Source organism: Elephas maximus, chromosome 16 (genome assembly GCF_024166365.1).
Source record: "Elephas maximus indicus isolate mEleMax1 chromosome 16, mEleMax1 primary haplotype, whole genome shotgun sequence".
Taxonomy (NCBI): Eukaryota; Metazoa; Chordata; class Mammalia; order Proboscidea; family Elephantidae; genus Elephas; species Elephas maximus.
In genome coordinates this window covers 3,562,088-3,580,887 of record NC_064834.1, presented here as the reverse complement: position 1 = coordinate 3,580,887, position 18,800 = coordinate 3,562,088, and the positions used below count along the sequence as shown (strand labels likewise).

Genomic DNA, 18,800 nt, shown 5'->3' with positions numbered 1-18,800 from the left:
CTTGCCTTTAGCAGAGTGAAAGAATCTTGTATTTAATAATTTACAACCACTTACTGTTTACACCTAACTATCCTGCCATCGTTTTTATATCCTCTATTTCTATTTGAGGAAACCCTGGTGGCGTAGTGGTTAAGTGCCTCAGCTGCTAACCAAAGGGTTGGCAGTTCGAATCCGCCAGGCGCTCCTTGGAAACTCTATGGGGCAGTTCTACTGTGTCCTACAGGGTCGCTATGAGTTGGGATCGACTCGACGGCAGTGGTTTTGGTTTTTTATTTCTATTTGATTAACTTTTCACAGTTTCATTTGCTTTTATTTGATTAGAACACTAAATATAGCTTAATTTCAGTTCTGTAGTTTGTTTTTGTTATGGCCATTTTTCAAGACCATTTCAGGAAAACTTGGTTAATACTTTGTATTCGATTTTGCGTCAGACGGTTCCCTGCCTTTGCTCTGTAGTTTCACTAAGCTGTGTTTGCCTGTTGGAGTAAAGTTAGCCCAGTTGCTTAGAGACAGCAGTGAGGAAAAGGCTGAAAAGGCATTTTTAACAGTATGAAGCAGAGACATGAGCTGAGAGGTTAAGCAAGCCTCCTCTTCATCCAGACGAGTTAGAAGAACTTGACAGGAAATGAAGTGACAAAGTTGTGTCTGTTCCGACAGCAGGTTTGTTATCTCCCTTGTGGGCATTATGGTAGCAACTCTTTATCTTTGAAGAACCTGCTCAAAAAAAATGAGCTCTCTGATATTTTTGACCTGAAAGAGATTTTCAGAAGCTCCATGCATCTGATTATGCAGGTAATTTGTGAGTTCTTGTGTAAGCTCTGTAACACAAGCCTTGAGTAATGGTCTGGTACCAGCTTACAATTAATATCCGTCAGGATTTACGGTCTAGGAGGAGGTGGAAGGAATAGCCTTGTTAATCCATCCAGACAGGATGTAAAATAAATTTTTATACCTTTGTGGAAAATTCAGAGAGCAATTTACTGTATCTCTGTGTGGCTTTCATAGAAGCACCTTTCTTTATTCTGGGTTTTTCCCTGGAAGCATTTGTCACAGATCATTCTTTTTATTTTATTTACTGTTATATGTAAGCTATATTTTAGGCTTTATTTGGTCCTTGAGAGAACCCAGGGGAGATTTGCTTTGCTATTATAATAAACCTTTTAATATAGTCTGATAGTTTCAGAAAACTAGGAACCCTTAGGAGGCAGAAAGGCCAACTAGGCTGACAGCAAAGAAATGGAAATCAGACACTTTGAGACCATAAACTCATATACAAAATCAGTTGTTCATGTAAATAATACTCAGCCAGCATCCTTGTGATGTATTGCACTTTTCTCAGATTACCGACAAATTTTTTAATATTCTAGCTTAAAACAAAACTGTGAAAGCAGAGACTTGGAGCTGGAAAGGATCTGAAGGTTATTTTTTTACTCAGTGTAAGAATCCTTTTAGTAGGTGGTTGCTTGCTCTTTGTTAAGCATGTTAGTTGCAGGAAACACCCTTAAAAACTAATCACAGTTATTAACCTAATCCCAGTAATTCAGGGAGAGAGCGTGCTGAGAAAGCTTATTAGTAATTCTTTGCCTTGATGAGAAAATGGCCATCAAATGTGTTGTCCCAAGCACCTTCCTTCCATTTTGGCTCATGGAATTGGTAGCTGGGATCCCATCAATTCTTAAGCTATCTCTGATATTTGTGTTGGTTTGAATTGGAAAAAAGAAACTGAGACAGGTATTGGTGTAAGGTATTTGATTTGCCCAGCAGTAAACAAATAAATGTTAGAATCTATCATTTCTTAATCTCATCTTTATCTAATTCCAGGCTTTTCTATCTCTGTTTTTCCCTCTACTTAGTCCCTGAAGAAAAAAAAGGAAAGAAATAACATAAACTTGGTAATGGCTACCGCTCCTAGAACATCAGTCAGAAACACTGCTAGTGTCTGTCCACTCACGTGCTTTGACGTCTCCTTTATCCTTCAGGCTTACTGTGGATTTGTCCGCCCTGGAGTTTCTTCAGAGAATCTTTCTGCAGTGGCCACGGGAAACTGGGGCTGTGGGGCCTTTGGAGGTGATTCTAGATTAAAAGGTGAGTGAGTTGTTACACGGAGGATAACAGCACTTTTACTGGAGAAAGAAAGTCAGTCCTTCAAACCTAGTTTCCATTGTTCTGTCATAATAAGGTACCACAAAGAAAAAGAATATTTGACACTACCTTTTTTTCCTTCCTGTGCGTGGCGCCGTGGGAGTCTAGCTTGGGGGAGAGGCAGCAGTGCAGGTCAGGAAGCGTTTGGGTGGTGATGGTAGAAGATTCACAAGACCCGATCCAAAAGCTGTTGGCCATTCACCAGGTTATGACCTGTGCTTTACTTTTGAAAGTGTCGGTTATAGAAAAAAGTATTGTGTCCTTGGTTAGAATGGTTACCAAAGTAGCAATTCAACAATAAAAGCCAACATAAAACAGCCAGCTGGTCTCGATAGCCAAAGTAGATCTAGAAAAAGCCCGTCTTATTATTGGGGGTAGGACAGTTGAGTATGTTATAATGTAAACCCTCTCTCCCTCCCCCTAAAAAACTTTTCATTATTCTTCTGAAAATGATCCCATGAAGCTTGTGAAAATCATTAGAATTCACTGTGGGTTTTTTGGTGGGCATCCTTTTGGACATCTCTGTAATCATCTGACATTAATGAGATCAAATCATATATCCTATTCTTTAACCTCCTCTTTTTGAAAACCCTACCATCTTGTGGATAGCTTTTGAAACCAAGAAATGCTGATTTACTGTCAGTATTTTTTAAGGGCTCTGTGGTATTCTGATGCATGTACATGTGTGTTGCTGCTCTGTTGGTTGCCTGCTTTGTGTTACAGTCACCCTGCAGTGCTGCAGTGCACAGTGATTGATACGACACACACACTCACCTCCTCGGGGTGGTTCCCAGGAGTAAATGGCTGAATCAGAGGACACAGACTGTTTTTGTTCTGATAAACCAGAAAAGCGGTTGCTGTGGCGTCTGTTCGGACTCCTGGAGACCCCACGTGTGTCAGAGCAGACCTGTGCTCTGTAGGGTTTTCCAGGGCTGATTTTCGGAAACAAATCATGAAGTTTTTCTTCTGAGGCACCTGTGCGTGGACTCAAACTACCAACCTTTTGGTTAGCAGTGAGCATGTTAACAGCACCACTTGGGACTCCTTTCTGTTTTTATACCTGTTGCAAATTGCCCTTCCGAAAGGCTCTGTCAGTTTACCCTTTCTTCCCTGCTTGAGCAATGTCACCAAGATGGGTTTTTTTAATTACTCTGAGGTTTAACAATTTTCATTTGTTTATTGGCTATTTTTGTTTGTTTTGAAAATTGCTTTTTCACCTCTTGTGCCCATTTATGTCTTTGGGTATAGTTTTGATTTTTCACTGGTTAGTAATAATTCTTTGCATATTAAGAAATATTACTGAGACTAGAAGGACCCCAGAGGTCATGGCCCCCAGACCTTCTGTTAGCCCAAGACAGGAACCATTCCAAAAGCCAACTCTTCACACAGGGATTGGACTTGCATATGGGATAGAAAATGATACTGGTGAAGAATGAGCTTCTTGGATCAAGTAGACACATGAGACTATGGGGGCAGCTCCTGTCTAGAGAAGAGATGAGAGGGCAGAGGGGGTCAGAAGCTGGCCGAACGGACACGAAAATAGAGAGTGGAGGGAAGGAGTGTGCTGTCTTCATTAGAGGGAGAGCAACTAGGATTATATAGCAAGGTGTATGTAAGTTTTTATATGAGAGACTGACTTGGTTTATAAACTTTCACTTAAAGCACAATAAAAATTGAAAAAAAAATTAATCTTTTAACTGTCATATGTTGCAGGTATTTTTCTCAGTTTTGTTTTCATTTATTTCACCTGTTACGTTATTGCTATACAGAGTTAATTTTTATGTGTTCGAATTTTTATGGCATGCTTAGAAAAATCTCTTCTATCCCCTTATTCTGAAGACTTTCACCTACATTTTTGTCAAGCTCAGAAATAAAAACTGCATGATACTTTTCTCTGTTTTTTGAAAGTCTGTAAAAGAAAGAATTTCTGTATTTTTTATGACATTCCTTATCATCCTGAATTTGAGGAAACCTGTTTTTCATTCTGGGCTTATTGATCTTATGACAGATACTTTTTTTCTGTTTTCCTCTTAAGTAAAACGAATGACTAGATTCATGTCATCAATCCAGAAACCAGGTCTGCCATAAGCCTTGGTCATTCCTGATGGACAGTTGGAGAAGGTTTATAAATGTATTGGTTTCTTTGCTTTATAACATAAAAGTCTTTGTCTCAGACTGCGGTTTGGCTTCTTCTAGTGACTATCAAGCATAGTATTCAAAGATTTTTATTACCTAGTTCATTTTCTCAGTTACTGAGATTTTTAAAAACTTTGGAGTGGCTTTTTGACAATTCCCTCCCTTCATTACCTGAATAATCGTTTAAAAATTAGAAGCAGTCATAATATCCTTCACTGGGGGAATGGTTACTGAAATTGTGATTCTGAAAAGAAAGAAATTATGGTACATCTGTGTAATAAAATATTACGTAGCCATTAAAAACCACTGCAGAAGTATATCTGTTGACCTGGAAGGATGTTCTTGGAATATCACCAGATGGGGAAGAATACCATATATGTCATGTAAACCACTTTTCTAAAATTCAATCATGAGTATATACTATCACACACACAAATTCAAGGTTCTCTATGTTTACCGTATCTATATGCCAATAATGGGCACGTAACACATTTTTTGCTAATGGCACAACACCTCCCTGCCTCACTCCTCACGTTATTTTCCTAAGCATTATATGGGTGGGTGTGTTATTTCCATGGGCATGATATTTGTAAAAAATACAGTACCTGTTTGTGTGCAAAGATTAACTAACCCAGCCCAGAGCTGTCAAAGATTAACTATGGTTGTCTTTTTGTGGGTGATATAGGTATTCCTTTTCTTTTTAACTGTATTATTCTGTTGTGAGCATATATCTTTGTAACAAAAATCATGAAAAATTTTTTTCATGGAGGGGAAACATATGCATGTATAAATTTTTTAATTTGTATTTCTTTTATTAGAAATATGGCTAAATATATTTCATATGCTTGTACATGAATTTTGTAATTTGAAACAATTTAATTTTGAACTGCTATAATTGTACATTATTGTGACGGCTATTAAGAGAAGGTTGTTCATAAATTCATTCATTCACTAGACATTTACGGTATTTTCATGCAAATAACACACGCCTTCTACATTTGTTTGCCATATGTGCCCCCCCCACAAGATATTTTCATAAGTGCCACTGTACCAGTTTTTTTTTTTTTGTATGTTGCTGTAAAAAAATCAGTATAACATGCTTACAAAAATACCTAACCAGGGGAGGGGCATGGTTGGCAAACAAGCTTTAAGGCACGTGTTATTAGCATAAAAATACAGCATTACAGCTTTCTATGTTCTAGACCCTAGACTAGATGTAAAATTTTAGAAATGTTATCCCTCTACTCAAACATCACATAGTTCCCTTTTCCCTCATATTTTATCTGCTTATAATGATCATATACATGTAATTTTGTATCCTCAGTTTTACTTAAAATAACAGATATTTATGTTTTAAAATTTTTTTTCATGGAGGGGAAACATATGCATGTGTAAATTTTTTAATTTGTATTTTATTAGAAATATGGCTAAATATATTTCATATGCTTGTACATGAATTTTGTAATTTGTTTATACTGTTTTATAAACATTAACAATAATGTTTATACTGTTCCATTTAGTTGTTATACTCTACCAACTTAACCGTTACCACATTTTTATATAGTTATCTATTTTCTGGTTATGTTTTATTGAGAAAACAGTGTATAATAGTTAAGAAAGTGAGCTCCAAAGTCAGACTCCTGGTGTTGAATCCCAGGGCTGCCAATTACAAGCTGTGTGACCTTTGTGCAAGCTATTTAAGCTCTCTGTACCTTAGTTTCTTCATCTGTAAAATGAGAATAAAAAGAATGGTCACTTTACAAGATCAAATGAGTTTATTCATGTAGAAGAGGGTTTCTCAACCTCAGCACCATTGACATTTTAGGCTGGATAACTCTTTATTGAGACGGTGTTAAGCTGCATCCCTGATGTCTGAGCCCTAGACGCCAGTACCACTCCTCCCTCTCCTCCCACTTGTGATGACAAAAAAATGTCTCCAGACATTGCCAGATGTCTTTGGAAGGACAAAGTCACCCATGGTGGGGAACCACTGATTTAGAGTAAGGCCTGGCACTGTGCAAGTGCTCAATAAATGTTGTTTTTGTGCCATTGAGTCAAATCCAACGCATAGCAACCCTATATGACAGAGTAGAACTGCCCAGTAGTGTTTCCTAGGCTGTAAGGAGATGTTTTGATACTGTAGATTATTTGACTTTTTCTTTTTTTAAATCCTTTTATTATGAAAAAATTCAAACTCATATAAATGTGAACAGAACAGTATAATGAATCCCAATTTACCCTTCACCAAGCTTCAACAATTTATCAATTCAGAGACATATTTTTTCATCTATACCCTCACCCACATTCTCCTTTCCCATATATATATATATATTTAATATTTATTATTTTTTTAATTGTACTTTAGGTGAAGGTTTACAGAACAAACTAGTTTCTCATAAAAAACTTAGTACACATATTGTTTTGTGACATTGGTTAACAACCCCACAACATGTCAACACTCTCCCTTCTCAACCTTGGGCTCCCTGTTACGAGCTTTCCTGTCCCCTCCTGCGGTCTAGTCCTTGCGCCTGGGCTGGTGCACCCTGTTAGTCTCATTTTGTTTTATGGGCCTGTCCAATCTTTGCCTGAAGGGTGAACTTAAGGAGTGACTTCGTTACTGAACTGAAAGGTGTCTGGGGGCCATAGTCTCAGGGTTTCACCAGTCTCTGTCAGGCTAGCAAGTCTGGTCTTTCTTTTTGAGTTAGAATTTTGTTCTGAATTTTTCTCCAGCTCTGTAGGGGACCCTCTGTTGTGATCCCTGTCAGAGCAGTCAGTGGTGGTAGCTGGGCACCATCTAGTGGAACTGGAATCAGCCTGGTGGAGGCTGTGGTAGATGTAATCCATTAGTCCTTTGGACTAATCTTTCTCTTGTATCTTTAGTTTTCTTCATTATTCCTTGTACCCGAAGGGGTGAGACCATTGGAGTATCCTACATGGCCACTCTCATAGGCTTTTAAGACCCCAGACACCACTCACCAATGTAGAATGTAGAACATTTTCTTTGTAAACTATGTTATGCCACTTGAGCTAGATGTTCCCCAAGACCATGGACCCCACAGCCCTCAGCCCAGCAATTCAGTCCCTCAGGGAGTTTGGGTATATCTGTGGAGCTTCCATGACCTTGCCTTGTACAAGTTGTTGCTGGATTCCCCAGTAGTGTGTTCTGTCTTACCCTTCACCAAAGTTATTACCACTTATCTATTGTCTATTTAGTGTTTTTCCATCTCCACCCCTCCCCTCTCTCATAACCATCAAAGATTACTTCTTGTGTGTAAACCTTTTCATGAGTGTTTACAGTAGTGGTCTCATACAATATTTGGCCTTTTGTGCTTGACTTATTTCACTCAGCATAATGCCCTCCAGATTCATCCATGTTATGAGATGCTTCAAAGATTCATCGCTGCTCTTTATCATTGCATAATATAATACTCCACTGTGTGTATGTACCACAGTTTGTTTATCCATTCATCTGTTGATGGGCATCTAGGTTGTTTCCATCTTTTTGCTATGGTGAACAATGCTGCAGTGAACATGGGTATGCATATGTCTGTTCGTGTGACGATTCTTATTTCTCTAGGATATGTTCCTAGAAGTGGGATTGCTAGATCATATGGTATTTCTATTTCTAGCTTTTTAAGGAAGTGCCATATTGTTTTCCAAAATGGTTGTGTCATTTTGCCTTCCCACCAGCAGTGCATAAGAGTTCAGATCTCCCCACAGCCTCTCCAACACTTGTTATTTCTTGATGTTTTGACTTGTGCCAGTGGCACTGGGGTGAGATGTTATCTCATTGTGGTTTTGATTTGCATTTCTCTAATGGTTAGTGATCCCAAGCATTTCCTCATGTGTCTGTTGGCCCCTTGAATGACTTCTTTGCTCAAGTGTCTGTCCATTTCCTTTGTCCATTTTTTAAATTGGATTATTTGTCTTTTGTTTTAGAGGTTTTAGATTTTCTTATAGATTCTAGAGATTAGGCTTTTGTCCAATTTGTAATAGCCAAAATTTTGTTCCCAGTCTGAGGGTTCTGTTTTTACTTTTTTTGGTGAAGTCTTTTAATGAGCGTAAGTGTTTAATTTTTAGAAGATCCCAGTTATCTAGCTTATCTTCTGAAGTTTATGTGTAGTTGGTTGAGATTTGTATCCTGTTAAAGCCGTGTATTAGGGCCTCTAGAGTTGATCCCTGGTGGCGTAGTGGTTAAGTGCTACGGCTGCCAACCAAAGGGTCGGCAGTTCGAATCCGCCAGGTGCTCCTTGGAAATTCTAGGGGGCAGTTCTACTCTGTCCTATTGGGTCGCTATGAGTCGGAATCGACTCGACGGCACTGGGTTTGGTTTTGGTTTTGGTTAGAGTTGATCCTATTTTTTTCTTCTGTGAACTTCATAGTTTTTCGCCTTATATTTAGGTCTTTGATCCATTTTGAGTTAGTTTTTGTGTATGGTGTGAGGTATGGGTCCTGTTTCATTTTTTTTGCAGATGGACATCCAGTTTTACGAACACCATTTGTTAAAAAGACTGTCTTTTCCCCATTTGATGGACTTTGGGCCCTTGTTGAAAATCAGGTGGCCATGGATGGATTTACATCTGGGTTCTCAATTCAGTCCCATTGGTCAATGTATCTGTCGTTGTACCAAACCTAGGCTGTTTTGACTACTGTAGCTGTATAGTAGGTTCTCAGGTAAGGTAGTGCAAGTCCTCCTACTTTATTGTTCCTCTTCAATAGTGCTTTACTTATCTGGGGTTTCTTCCTTTTCCATATAATGTTAATGATACATTTTTCCATCTCTTTAAAAAATGTTTTTGGTATTTGGATCAGGATTGCATTGAATTTGTAAATAGCTTTAAGTAGAATTGTCATTTTCACAATGTTGAGTCTACCCATCCATGAGCATGCTATGTTTTTCCATTTACATAGATCTCTTTTGGTTTCTTACAGTAGTGTTTTGTAATTTTCTTTGTATAGGTCTTTTGCATCCCTTGCTAGATTTATTCCTAAGTATTTTATTTTTTTATGGGCTCTTATAAATGGTATTGTTTTCCTGATTTCCTTTTTATTCTCTTTATTTGTGTATAGGAATTCAACTGACTTTTTAGTGTCCTGCTACTCTGCTGAATCTTTGTTCCAGTAGTTTTCTCATGGAGTCTTTAGGGTTTTCTATGTATGGTATCATATCATCTGCACATAGGGACAGTTTAACTTCTTCATGACTGATTTGGATGCCCTTTATTTCTTTGCCTTATTGCTCTAGCTTGGACTTCCAGCACAGTGTTAAATAGGAGTGGCAATAAAGGGCATCCTTGTATTGTTCCTCTTCTCAAGGGGAATGTTCTGAGCCTCTCTGCCATTGGTTTTGCTTAGGTGCCCTTTATTATGTTAAGAAATTTCCCTTCTATACCTATTTTATTAAGAGCTTTTATCAGGAATGGGTTTTGGACTTTGTTGAATGCCTTTTCTGTGTCTATTGAGATGATCATGTGATTCTTTTTTTTCGTTTTATGTATGTGGTGGATCACATTGGTTGATTTTCTAATATTGAACCATCTTTGCATACCTGGTATGAATCGTATTTGGTTGTGGTGTATTTTTTATTGATATGCTGCTGAATTTTATTGGCTAGAATTTTGAAAATTTTTACATCTATATTCATAAGAGATATTGGTCTGTAATTTTCTTTTTTTTTTTTTTGTGGTGTCTTTGCCTGGTTTTGGTATCAGGGTTATGCTGGCTTTATAGAATAAATTCTTAAGTACTGCTTCCTTTTCTGTGTTTTGAAAATAGTTTGAGTAGTACTGGTGTAAGGTCTTCTCTGAATGTTTGGTAGAATTCTCCAGTGAAACCATCTGGGCCATGGCTTTTATTTGTTGGGAGGTTTTTTTTATTAGTATTATTACCTTTTCAATCTCTTCTCTTGTTGTGGGTCTGTTCAGATTTTCAACATCATTTTGTGTTAGTTTGGGTAGGTAGTGTGCCTCTAGAAATTTGTTCATTTATCCTCTAGGTTTTCAAATTTGTTGGAGTATAGTTTTTTGTAATACTCTGTTATGATCCTTTTTATTTCAGTTGAGTCTGTTGAAATGTCCCCCATTTCATTTCTTATTTGGGTTTTTACATCCTCTCATGTTTTCTTTTGGCATTTTGGTCAGTGGTTTGTTGGCTTAGTTGATTCTTTCAAAGAACCAGCTTTTGGTTTTGTTGATTCTTTCTATTGTCTTTCTATTCTCTATTTCATTTATTTCTGCTTGGATCTTTATTATTTCCTTTCTTATGGTGGCTGTGGGCTTCTTCTGATGTTCTCTTTCTGTTTGTTCAAGTTGTGTAGTTAATGTTTTGATTTTGTCCCTTCTTTTTTGATGTGTACATCTATTACTATAAACTGACCTCTGAGGACTGCCTTTGCTGTGTCCCAAAGGTTTTGGTATGATGTGTTTTTATTTTCGTTTGATTCTAGAAGTTTTTTTATTCCATCTCTGATTCTTCCATTAGCCACTGGTTTTTAAACAGGGTGTTACTCAGTTTCCATGTAATGGATTTTGTTTTTTGTTCTTCCTGTTGTTAATTTCTACTTTGATGGTGCTGTGATCAGAGAAGATACTTATTATTATCTCAGCGTTTTGGATTTTGTTGAGGGTTGCTCTGTGGCCTAAGATGTGGTTTTTTCTGGAGAAAATTCCACGTGCATTGGAAAAGAATGTGTACTTTGCAGCTGTTGGGTGGAGTGTTCTCTATATGTTTATGAGGCCAAGTTGGCTGATTGTGCCCTTTAGCTCTTCTGTATCTTTGTTGAGTTTCTTTCCAGATGTTCTGTCCTTTACCAAGAGTGGTGTGTTGAACTGTCAGTTTCTCTTTTCAGTGCTGTTAAAGTTTATGTATGTTGGAGCCCTGTCATTGGGTGCACAGATGTTTATTATGGTAATGTACCCATGATCAATCGTCCCTTTAATCATTATATAGTGCCCTTCTCTGTCTTTTATGGCGGATTTTGTTTTAATGCCTACTTTGTCTGAGATTAGTATTGCTACTCCTGCTCTTTTTGTAGCTGTTTCCTTGATGTATTTTTTTCCATCCTTTGATTTTTAATAAATTTACATCTTTGTTTCTAAGGTGTATCTCTTTTAGACAGCATATTGATGGATTCTGCTTTTTTTTAATCCATCCAGTCATTCTCTGTCTTGTCATGGGTGCATTTAGGCCACTTACATTCAGTGTAATTACTCAGAGGTGTGGGTTCATTGCCGGCATTGTGCAGTGCTGACACTTTCTTTGTTCCTCTTTCTCTCCTGTGCTGAATTCCTTTTGTTTGTGGAATTTTTGTTTTTCATTTCTTTTGTTTTTGTAGATTTTGTTTTTCCTGAGACTTTGTTTTTCTTTTTTACTTTGATGAGTAGGCTTGTTAACTTTCTTTGTGTTTGTTACCTTGAAGTTTACCGTTATCTTCCTATAATCAGTCTATAATTACTCAGTAATGGCTTGCCTTCCTCTCCATTAGAAAGTTCTATACCTACACCATTTATTCCCTCTTTTATTGTTCTGACGTTATTGTCATTTACAGATTAACATCTCTGGTTCCCTGTTGTAATTCTTCTGGTTTTGAGTAGTCCTTGAGAGTTTATTTCCTAGGTTGGTATCTGGCTGGTGCAATCTTGCATCCTAGATTCAAGCTGTGGTCTGTTGTTTTTTGTTCTCAGACCAAAGGACTCCCTTTAATAATTCTTCTAAGTTTGTTTTGGTTTTTACATATTCCCTTAATTTCTGTTTATCTGGAAATGTCCTAATTTCACCATCATATTTGGATGAGATTTTTGCAGGATATATTATTCTTGGTTGGCAGTTTTTTTCTTTCAAGATTTTATATGTCATCCCTTTTTTGCCTTGCCTGCATGGTTTCTGCTGAATAGTCAGACCTTAGTCTTATTGTTTGCCCTCTGTATGTGACTATTCGTTTTTGTCAAGCTGCTCTCAGGGTTCTTTGTCTTTGGTTTTAACAAGTGTGATTTTGACATGTCTTGGTGATTTTCTTTTGTGGTGTATCTTTTTTTGTTTGTTTTTTAAATTTTTATTGTGCTTTAAGTGAAAGTTTACAAATCAAGTCAGTCTCTCAAACAGAAACCCATATACACCTTGCTACACACTCCCAATTACTCTCCCCCTAATGAGACAGCCTGCTCTCTCCCTCCACTCCATTTTTGTTCCTTTTCATCAGCTTCTAACCCCCTCCACCCTCTCATCTCCCCTTCAGGCAGGAGATGCCAACCTAGTCTCAAGTGTCCACCTGATCCAAAAAGCTCACTCCTCCCCAGCATTCCTCTCCAACCCATTGTCCAGTCCAATCCATGTCCGAAGAGTTGGCTTCGGGAATGGTTCCTGTCCTGGGGCTACAGAAGGTCTGGGGGCCACGACCACCAGGGTCCTTGCAGTCTCAGTCAGACCGTTAAGTCTGGTCTTACGAGAATTTGGAGTCTGCATCCCACTGCTCTCCTGCTCCCTCAGGGGTTCTCTGTTGTGTTCCCTGTCAGGGCAGTCATCAGTTGTAGGCAGGCACCATCTAGTTCTTCTGGTCTCAGGATGATGTAGTGTCTGGTTCATGTGGCCCTTTCTGTCTCTTGGGCTCGTAATCACCTTGTGTCCTTGGTGTTCTTCATTCTCCTTTGATCCAGGTGGGTTGAGACCAATTGATGCATCTTAGATGGCTGCTTGTTAGCATTTAAGACCCCAGACGCCACTCTTCAAAGTGGGATGCAGAATGTTTTCTTAATAGATTTTATTATGCCAATTGACTTAGATGTCCCCTGAAACCATGGTCCCCAGACCCCTGCCCCTGCTACGCTGGCCTTTGAAGCGTTCAGTTTATTCAGGAAACTTCTTTGCTTTCGGTTTAGTCCAATTGTGATGACCTCCCCTGTATTGTGTGCTGTCTTTCTCTTTACCCAAAGTACTTCTTATCTACTATTTAATTAGCGAATACCCCTCTCCCACCCCCCTCCCTCCCCCTCTCGTAACCACAAAAGAATGTTTTCTTCTCAGTTTAAACTATTTCTCAAGTTCTTATAATAGTGGCCTTATACAATATTTGTCCTTTTGCAACTAATTTCATTCAGCATAATACCTTCCAGGTTCCTCCATGTTATGAAATATTTCACAGATTCCTCACTGTTCTTTATCGATGCATAGTATTCCATTGTGTGAACATACCATAATTTATTTATCCATTCATCCGTTGATGGGCCCCTTGGTTGCTTCCATGTTTTTGCTATTGTAAACAGTGCTGCAGTGAACATGGGTGTGCATATATCTGTTCGTGTAAAGGCTCTTATTTCTCTAGGATATATTCCAAGGAGTGGGATTGCTGGATCGTATGGTAGTTCTATTTCTAGCTTTTTAAGGAAGTGCCAAATAGATTTCCAAAGTGGTTGTATCATTTGACATTCCCACCAGCAGTATATAAGTGTTCCAGTCTCTCCAGAGCCTCTCCAACATTTATTTGTTTGTGTTTTTTTTGATTAATGCCAGCCTTGTTGGAGTGAGATGAAATCTCATTGTAGTTTTGATCTGCATTTCTCTAATGGCTAATGATCATGAACATTTCCTCATATATCTGTAAGCTACCTGAATGTCTTCTTTAGTGAAGTGTCTATTCATATCTTTTGTCCATTTTTTAATAGGGTTATTTGTCTTTTTGCAGTTGAGTTTTTGCAGTATCATGTAGATTTTAGAGATCAGGCGCTATTCAGAAATATCATAGCTAAAAACTTTTTCCCAGTCTGTGGGTAGTCTTTTTACTCTATTGGTGAAGTCTTTGGATGAGCATAAGTGTTTGATTTTTAGGAGCTCCCAGTTATCTAGTTTTTCTTCTACGTTCTTTATAATGTTTTCTATACTGTTTATGCCATGTATTAGGGCTCCTAACGTTGTCCCTGTTTTTTCTTCCATGATCTTTGTCGTTTTAGATTTTATATTTGGGTCTTTGATCCATTTTGAGCTAGTTTTTGTGCATGGAGTGAGGTATGGGTCTTATGTCATTTTTTTGCGGATGGATATCCAGTTATGCTAGCATGTGGTCTATCTTATATGGGGCTTATTGAGCTTCTTGGATAGTCAGCTTTTCATCATTCATGATATTAGGGAAGTTTTTTGTCAGCAATTTTTCAGTGATCCTGTCTTTGTTTTCAGTTTTCTTCCTGTGCTCTGGCACTCTGATCACTCTCAGATTTTTGGTTTTGATTGTATCCCACATAATTCTCAGGGTTTCTTCATTTTTGTTTGTTCTTTTTTCTAATTTTTTTCTCAAACAGTTGTATTCAAATGTTCGTCTTCAATTTCGCTGATCCTGTCTTCCATCATTTCACATCTGCACCTCAGCCCTTCTGTGACACTGTCCACTTCTGAAATCTTGTTGTTTATCTTTTGGGTTTCTAATTGTTTTTGTATGATTTCTAGTTGTGAATTTATTTTGGCATTTTGTTCCTGTATTATTTTCCTGAATTCTTCCAGCTTCTTTGGTCTGCATTTTCCATGAATTTGTCTGCCTTTTCCATGAGTTTGTCTGTTTTTTCTTCATTTTGTCTGGTTTTTGCTTCAACTCTTATATCGCTCTGAATACTAGAGCTTTGAGTTGCCTGTCAGGTAGTTCTGTTGCCTTTTCGTCTACAGGAAAGTCATCTGGTGGTTTATTTTGGATGCCTACTGGAACCATCCTGTCCTGTTTTTTGTATGTTTTGTTATTGTCTGCTGTCTTTGGGACATTCAGTAGTTATTTTCTTCATTTATTGATTGTAGATGTTTGTTTTATCCTGCTTTTTTGTTTTATTTGGTTATGTCTAGGGAGCTGGGCTGTGGAATCTTTGTTGTTTGCTAGTCTGTGGTCACGATCCTTTTTACCTCTTTGTCCAATGGGCAGGGTCAGTTGCTCTGCTGTGGTGCAGCAGGGCAGGCCCAGCTGAAGGGGAGGGGCTGGGATGGGTTGTTTGTGGCATGTACTAGGGCCGACAGCGTGGGTGGGGAATCAGTGCTGGACAGGTTCCGGCAGGCTGTGCTTGTGCTGCTAGGGGGTGTGATAACCCACACATGGTGCAGGTAGGCAGGAAGGAGGGAGGAGGTTATGATGTGTGGAGCTAATATGGGTATAGGAAAGAGGAGAAAGGACGGAGAAAAACAGGAGCCTAAAACAAAACAAGAAGAGTGCTAAGGGAGCTTGTCATTGGAGTGGAGAGATGAGAAACTGAGAAATGGAGAAAAACTAAAGGAAAAAAGAAAAACTAGATAAAAATTTGGAAAAGAGAAAGAAAAGTAAAGCCCCCAGTGGTCCCACCAGTGCGGCGGCAAAGACCGGGGAAGTGGCTTCCAGGCTGCATGGTATAGCCTTGCTAGAAGGGGTATAGATGTCACACAGCAGCAGGTATTAAGGAGACAGTAAAAGAAAGTAAGTATAGAGAGACAAGACCTGAGACATGAAAAAAGACTGAAACGACAAAAAGAGAAAAAAGAAATGCCCCCAGGGGCTGTACAGACTGAGGAAGTGGCTTCTAAGCCGTGCAGTGCAGTCTGGCTAAAAGAGGCTCCCAAGCCGCAAAAAGAAAAACAAACCAAAGCAAAAAGCAAAAAAAAAAAAAAGCACCAGGATCCTACCAGTGTGGTCGCGGGCTAGGGCGGTGGTTCCCCAGCTGAGCGGCACTGCACAGCCTTTCGAGGTGAGGCATAGACGGCACACACAGCCAGGTGTTCAAGAGAACGGGGGAGGTGGTGGGAGGCATGGAAGAAACCAGAAGGAAAAGCGACGGACAAATGGCACTCAGAGAGCCGGCCGTTGGGGGTGGGGTGCACCCAAGCGGCCCAGGGCGGAAGCAGGAGGGTGGCCGGTAGGAAGCAGAGGAGGCCGGCGTGGGGAGGTAGGGAAAGCGTGTATCTCTGGTGTCAGGGGCTCTGTCTCCTGCTGGAGCTTCATGAAGCTGCTTACCCTACTCCCTGTCTGCTAACCTCCAGTGTGGGGAGGGTGAATCCAGGCGGCACGGATGCTGCATTTCCTGGCCGGCCGAGCCACCGCTGCCAGCCACGACCCGCCGCGGAGTTAGAGCAGCAGGGAGAGGATGGGGCGTGGGAAAGCGTGTGTCGCTGCTTACTGGGTGCTGCCTCCTGCCGGGTGGGAGCTCTGTACATCTGCTGCTTACTGGGTGCTGCCTCCTGCCGGGTGGGAGCTCTGTACATCTGCTGCTTACTGGGTGCTGCCTCCTGCCGGGTGGGAGCTCTGTACATCTGCCTTCCCGCGCTCTGTCCGCCAGTCCCTGACAGGAGTCCCAGACGGCGAATCACGCTGTGGTAGCTGATAGTGGACCCCCGCACATGTCTCTCCTCACTGTTCTCTGTCAGTTTCTTACTCCGTTCAGTGTTTGGCTGAGTTCTTTATCTATTCATTTGACGCTTCGGGTTCCAGGAATGACGTTTGTGTCCGTTTTACTTAGTTTTTGGGTCTTTGTTGTGGAGGGACAGCATGGTGCTTTTATCTGTGGTACCATGTTGCCTGGAAGTTGACTTTTTCCAGTAAGGATGAGAGCAACATTGTTTGCAGTTTTCTGCATCCCATCTCCTAGGTGGTGTAAACAGTTAACATTCAGCTGCTAACCAAAAGGTTGGTGGTTCAGGTTGACCCAGAGATTCCTCAGAAGAAAGGCCTGGTGATCTAATTCCAAAAAAGGAACCACTGAAAACCCTGTGGTGCAGTTTTATTCTGAAACATACAGGGTGGCCAGGAGCTAGGGTCGCCTTGATGGCAGCTGTTTTCTTTTTTATATCCCAACTCAGCAGAGGCTATGGGGTGGGCTCCTGCCTCAAGTGCACTACTAGACCCCACCTTACCTTATTCTGACCCTTGAGATTTTAAGGAGATTTTTAAATTTCTAAATGTTTGACTGTTTTTGAGAAATGTTCCTTTTATCTCTTATTTCTAATTTTATTGTAATCAAAGAATGTAGATAATAACATTTCTACTTTTTTGGAATATTTTGAGCTCTTTGTGCCCTAGCATAGTCAATTTTTGAAGATATTACATTGGTACTTGTAAAGATGCCTCTGAAAGGTGTAGAACTTAGATTCTATTAGTCCATTAGATTCTATACCTATTAAATCAGACCCTCTTTATTTTCACTTCATCTGCTTGTTTGTCAAGGGCTGAGTGCTGCTTTAAAGTTCTCTCTTTTGTGTTTTTGTTAATTTCTTCATGCATTTCCTTCAGTGTTTATTTTCTTTTACATCTCCATAGTATGTTACTTGACTTGTAGAAAGGATTATTCCATTGCCAGTTTACCATAATTAAAACAATTGTAGTCCTTTTTGTTTTCTTTTCTATCCCTGCTCCTTACCTCCGGTACCTAAAAGTGACTTGTAAATCATATATAACGCAGACAACCCAGTGCTGTCGAGTTGATTCCAACTCATAGCGACCCTATAGGACAAAGTAGAACTGCCCATAGAGTTTCCAAGGAGCACCTGGCGGATTCAAACTGCTGACCATTTGGTTAGCAGCCGTAGCACTTAACCACTACGCCACCAGGGTTTCCTGTAAATAATATTTACTCAATGAATTTCTATTTGACAAATTTATTCAACAACCTCTATGTGCCATTAACTAATCTAGGGTTTTGCACATTCTTCTGAAGCTGCCTATCTTTATCTGCCTGATTCCTTCTGGGTTTTTTGTTTGTTTGTTGTTATTTGTTTTTGTTTTTTTAAGACTTAACTCCAGTGTTAACCATTCCAGAAAGTCTCCTAACCCTCCTCACCCACCCCCTGTCCCCCAAAATTTTTTGTTAGGATTCTTTTTAGTTCTTTCAGTTGCAAGAGACACTAATGTAGCTTACAGCTTACCCCGTAAGGACATAACTGGCTGATGTGACCAAGAAGGGCAGAGTTGGCCTCAGGAAAGACGGGATCCTAGGATCGGATGCTCCCTCTAGTCAGTGTGTGCACTGGTTCCTCCCTTTCCTGCTGTGTTCTCGATATGATGGCCCTGTTCTCTTCTGTTCCATCAGGTTATCTCCACATGTCAGAAAACAGGAGCAAATAACTCCAGGCTTAGAACTGTGTAGCCAAGTGACCCAAGAGGGAAAAAGGACTCCTTGGTTTATAAACTCCTATAGAAGTACTCTGATTCCACTGACTTGGATCGCTTTCCCATCCTTTGAACCAAATCATTGCAGCTAGGGAATCAATGAGAGATTGATATTAAGGGGATTTCCAATTCATTTCTGTGATGTATTTGTATTAAATGAAAGATTTTCTGAGACGTAGAAGCTTCTTATAAATCCATTTTCTTCTATACCTGGTGATCCCATTTATATTGAATCTAAGTAATATCTTTGTGAGTTGTTTTGCTATTTTGGAATCAAGATAGCCAAACTCTAGGAATATCATTAATCTAAGATGTGGGACCTAGACAATACAAAGACACCACTTTCTATTAGTCTGTGATTGGCCTGGCCTACCTCTTTGGCTGGGGTTTGTGGGAGGCATGGTTGTAGAAGAGCAGAAGGGATGAC

The 18,800-nt window shown here is 39.6% G+C and overlaps 1 protein-coding gene across 7 annotated transcripts in view; it reads left to right on the top strand.

The window, feature by feature from the left end:
* The window catches only part of PARG (poly(ADP-ribose) glycohydrolase), a 163,986-nt gene that overhangs the window by 122,831 nt on the left and 22,355 nt on the right, over positions 1-18,800 (top strand). For 6 of the 7 annotated variants that reach the window (XM_049854648.1, XM_049854647.1, XM_049854645.1 and 3 more), the window contains one exon: positions 1,980-2,085. In XM_049854648.1, coding sequence (XP_049710605.1) covers positions 1,980-2,085 — 106 coding nt within the window. Of the gene's footprint in view, positions 1-1,979; positions 2,086-18,800 lie in introns of those variants that run through there. The other variant, XR_007513385.1, reaches the window with a different exon arrangement.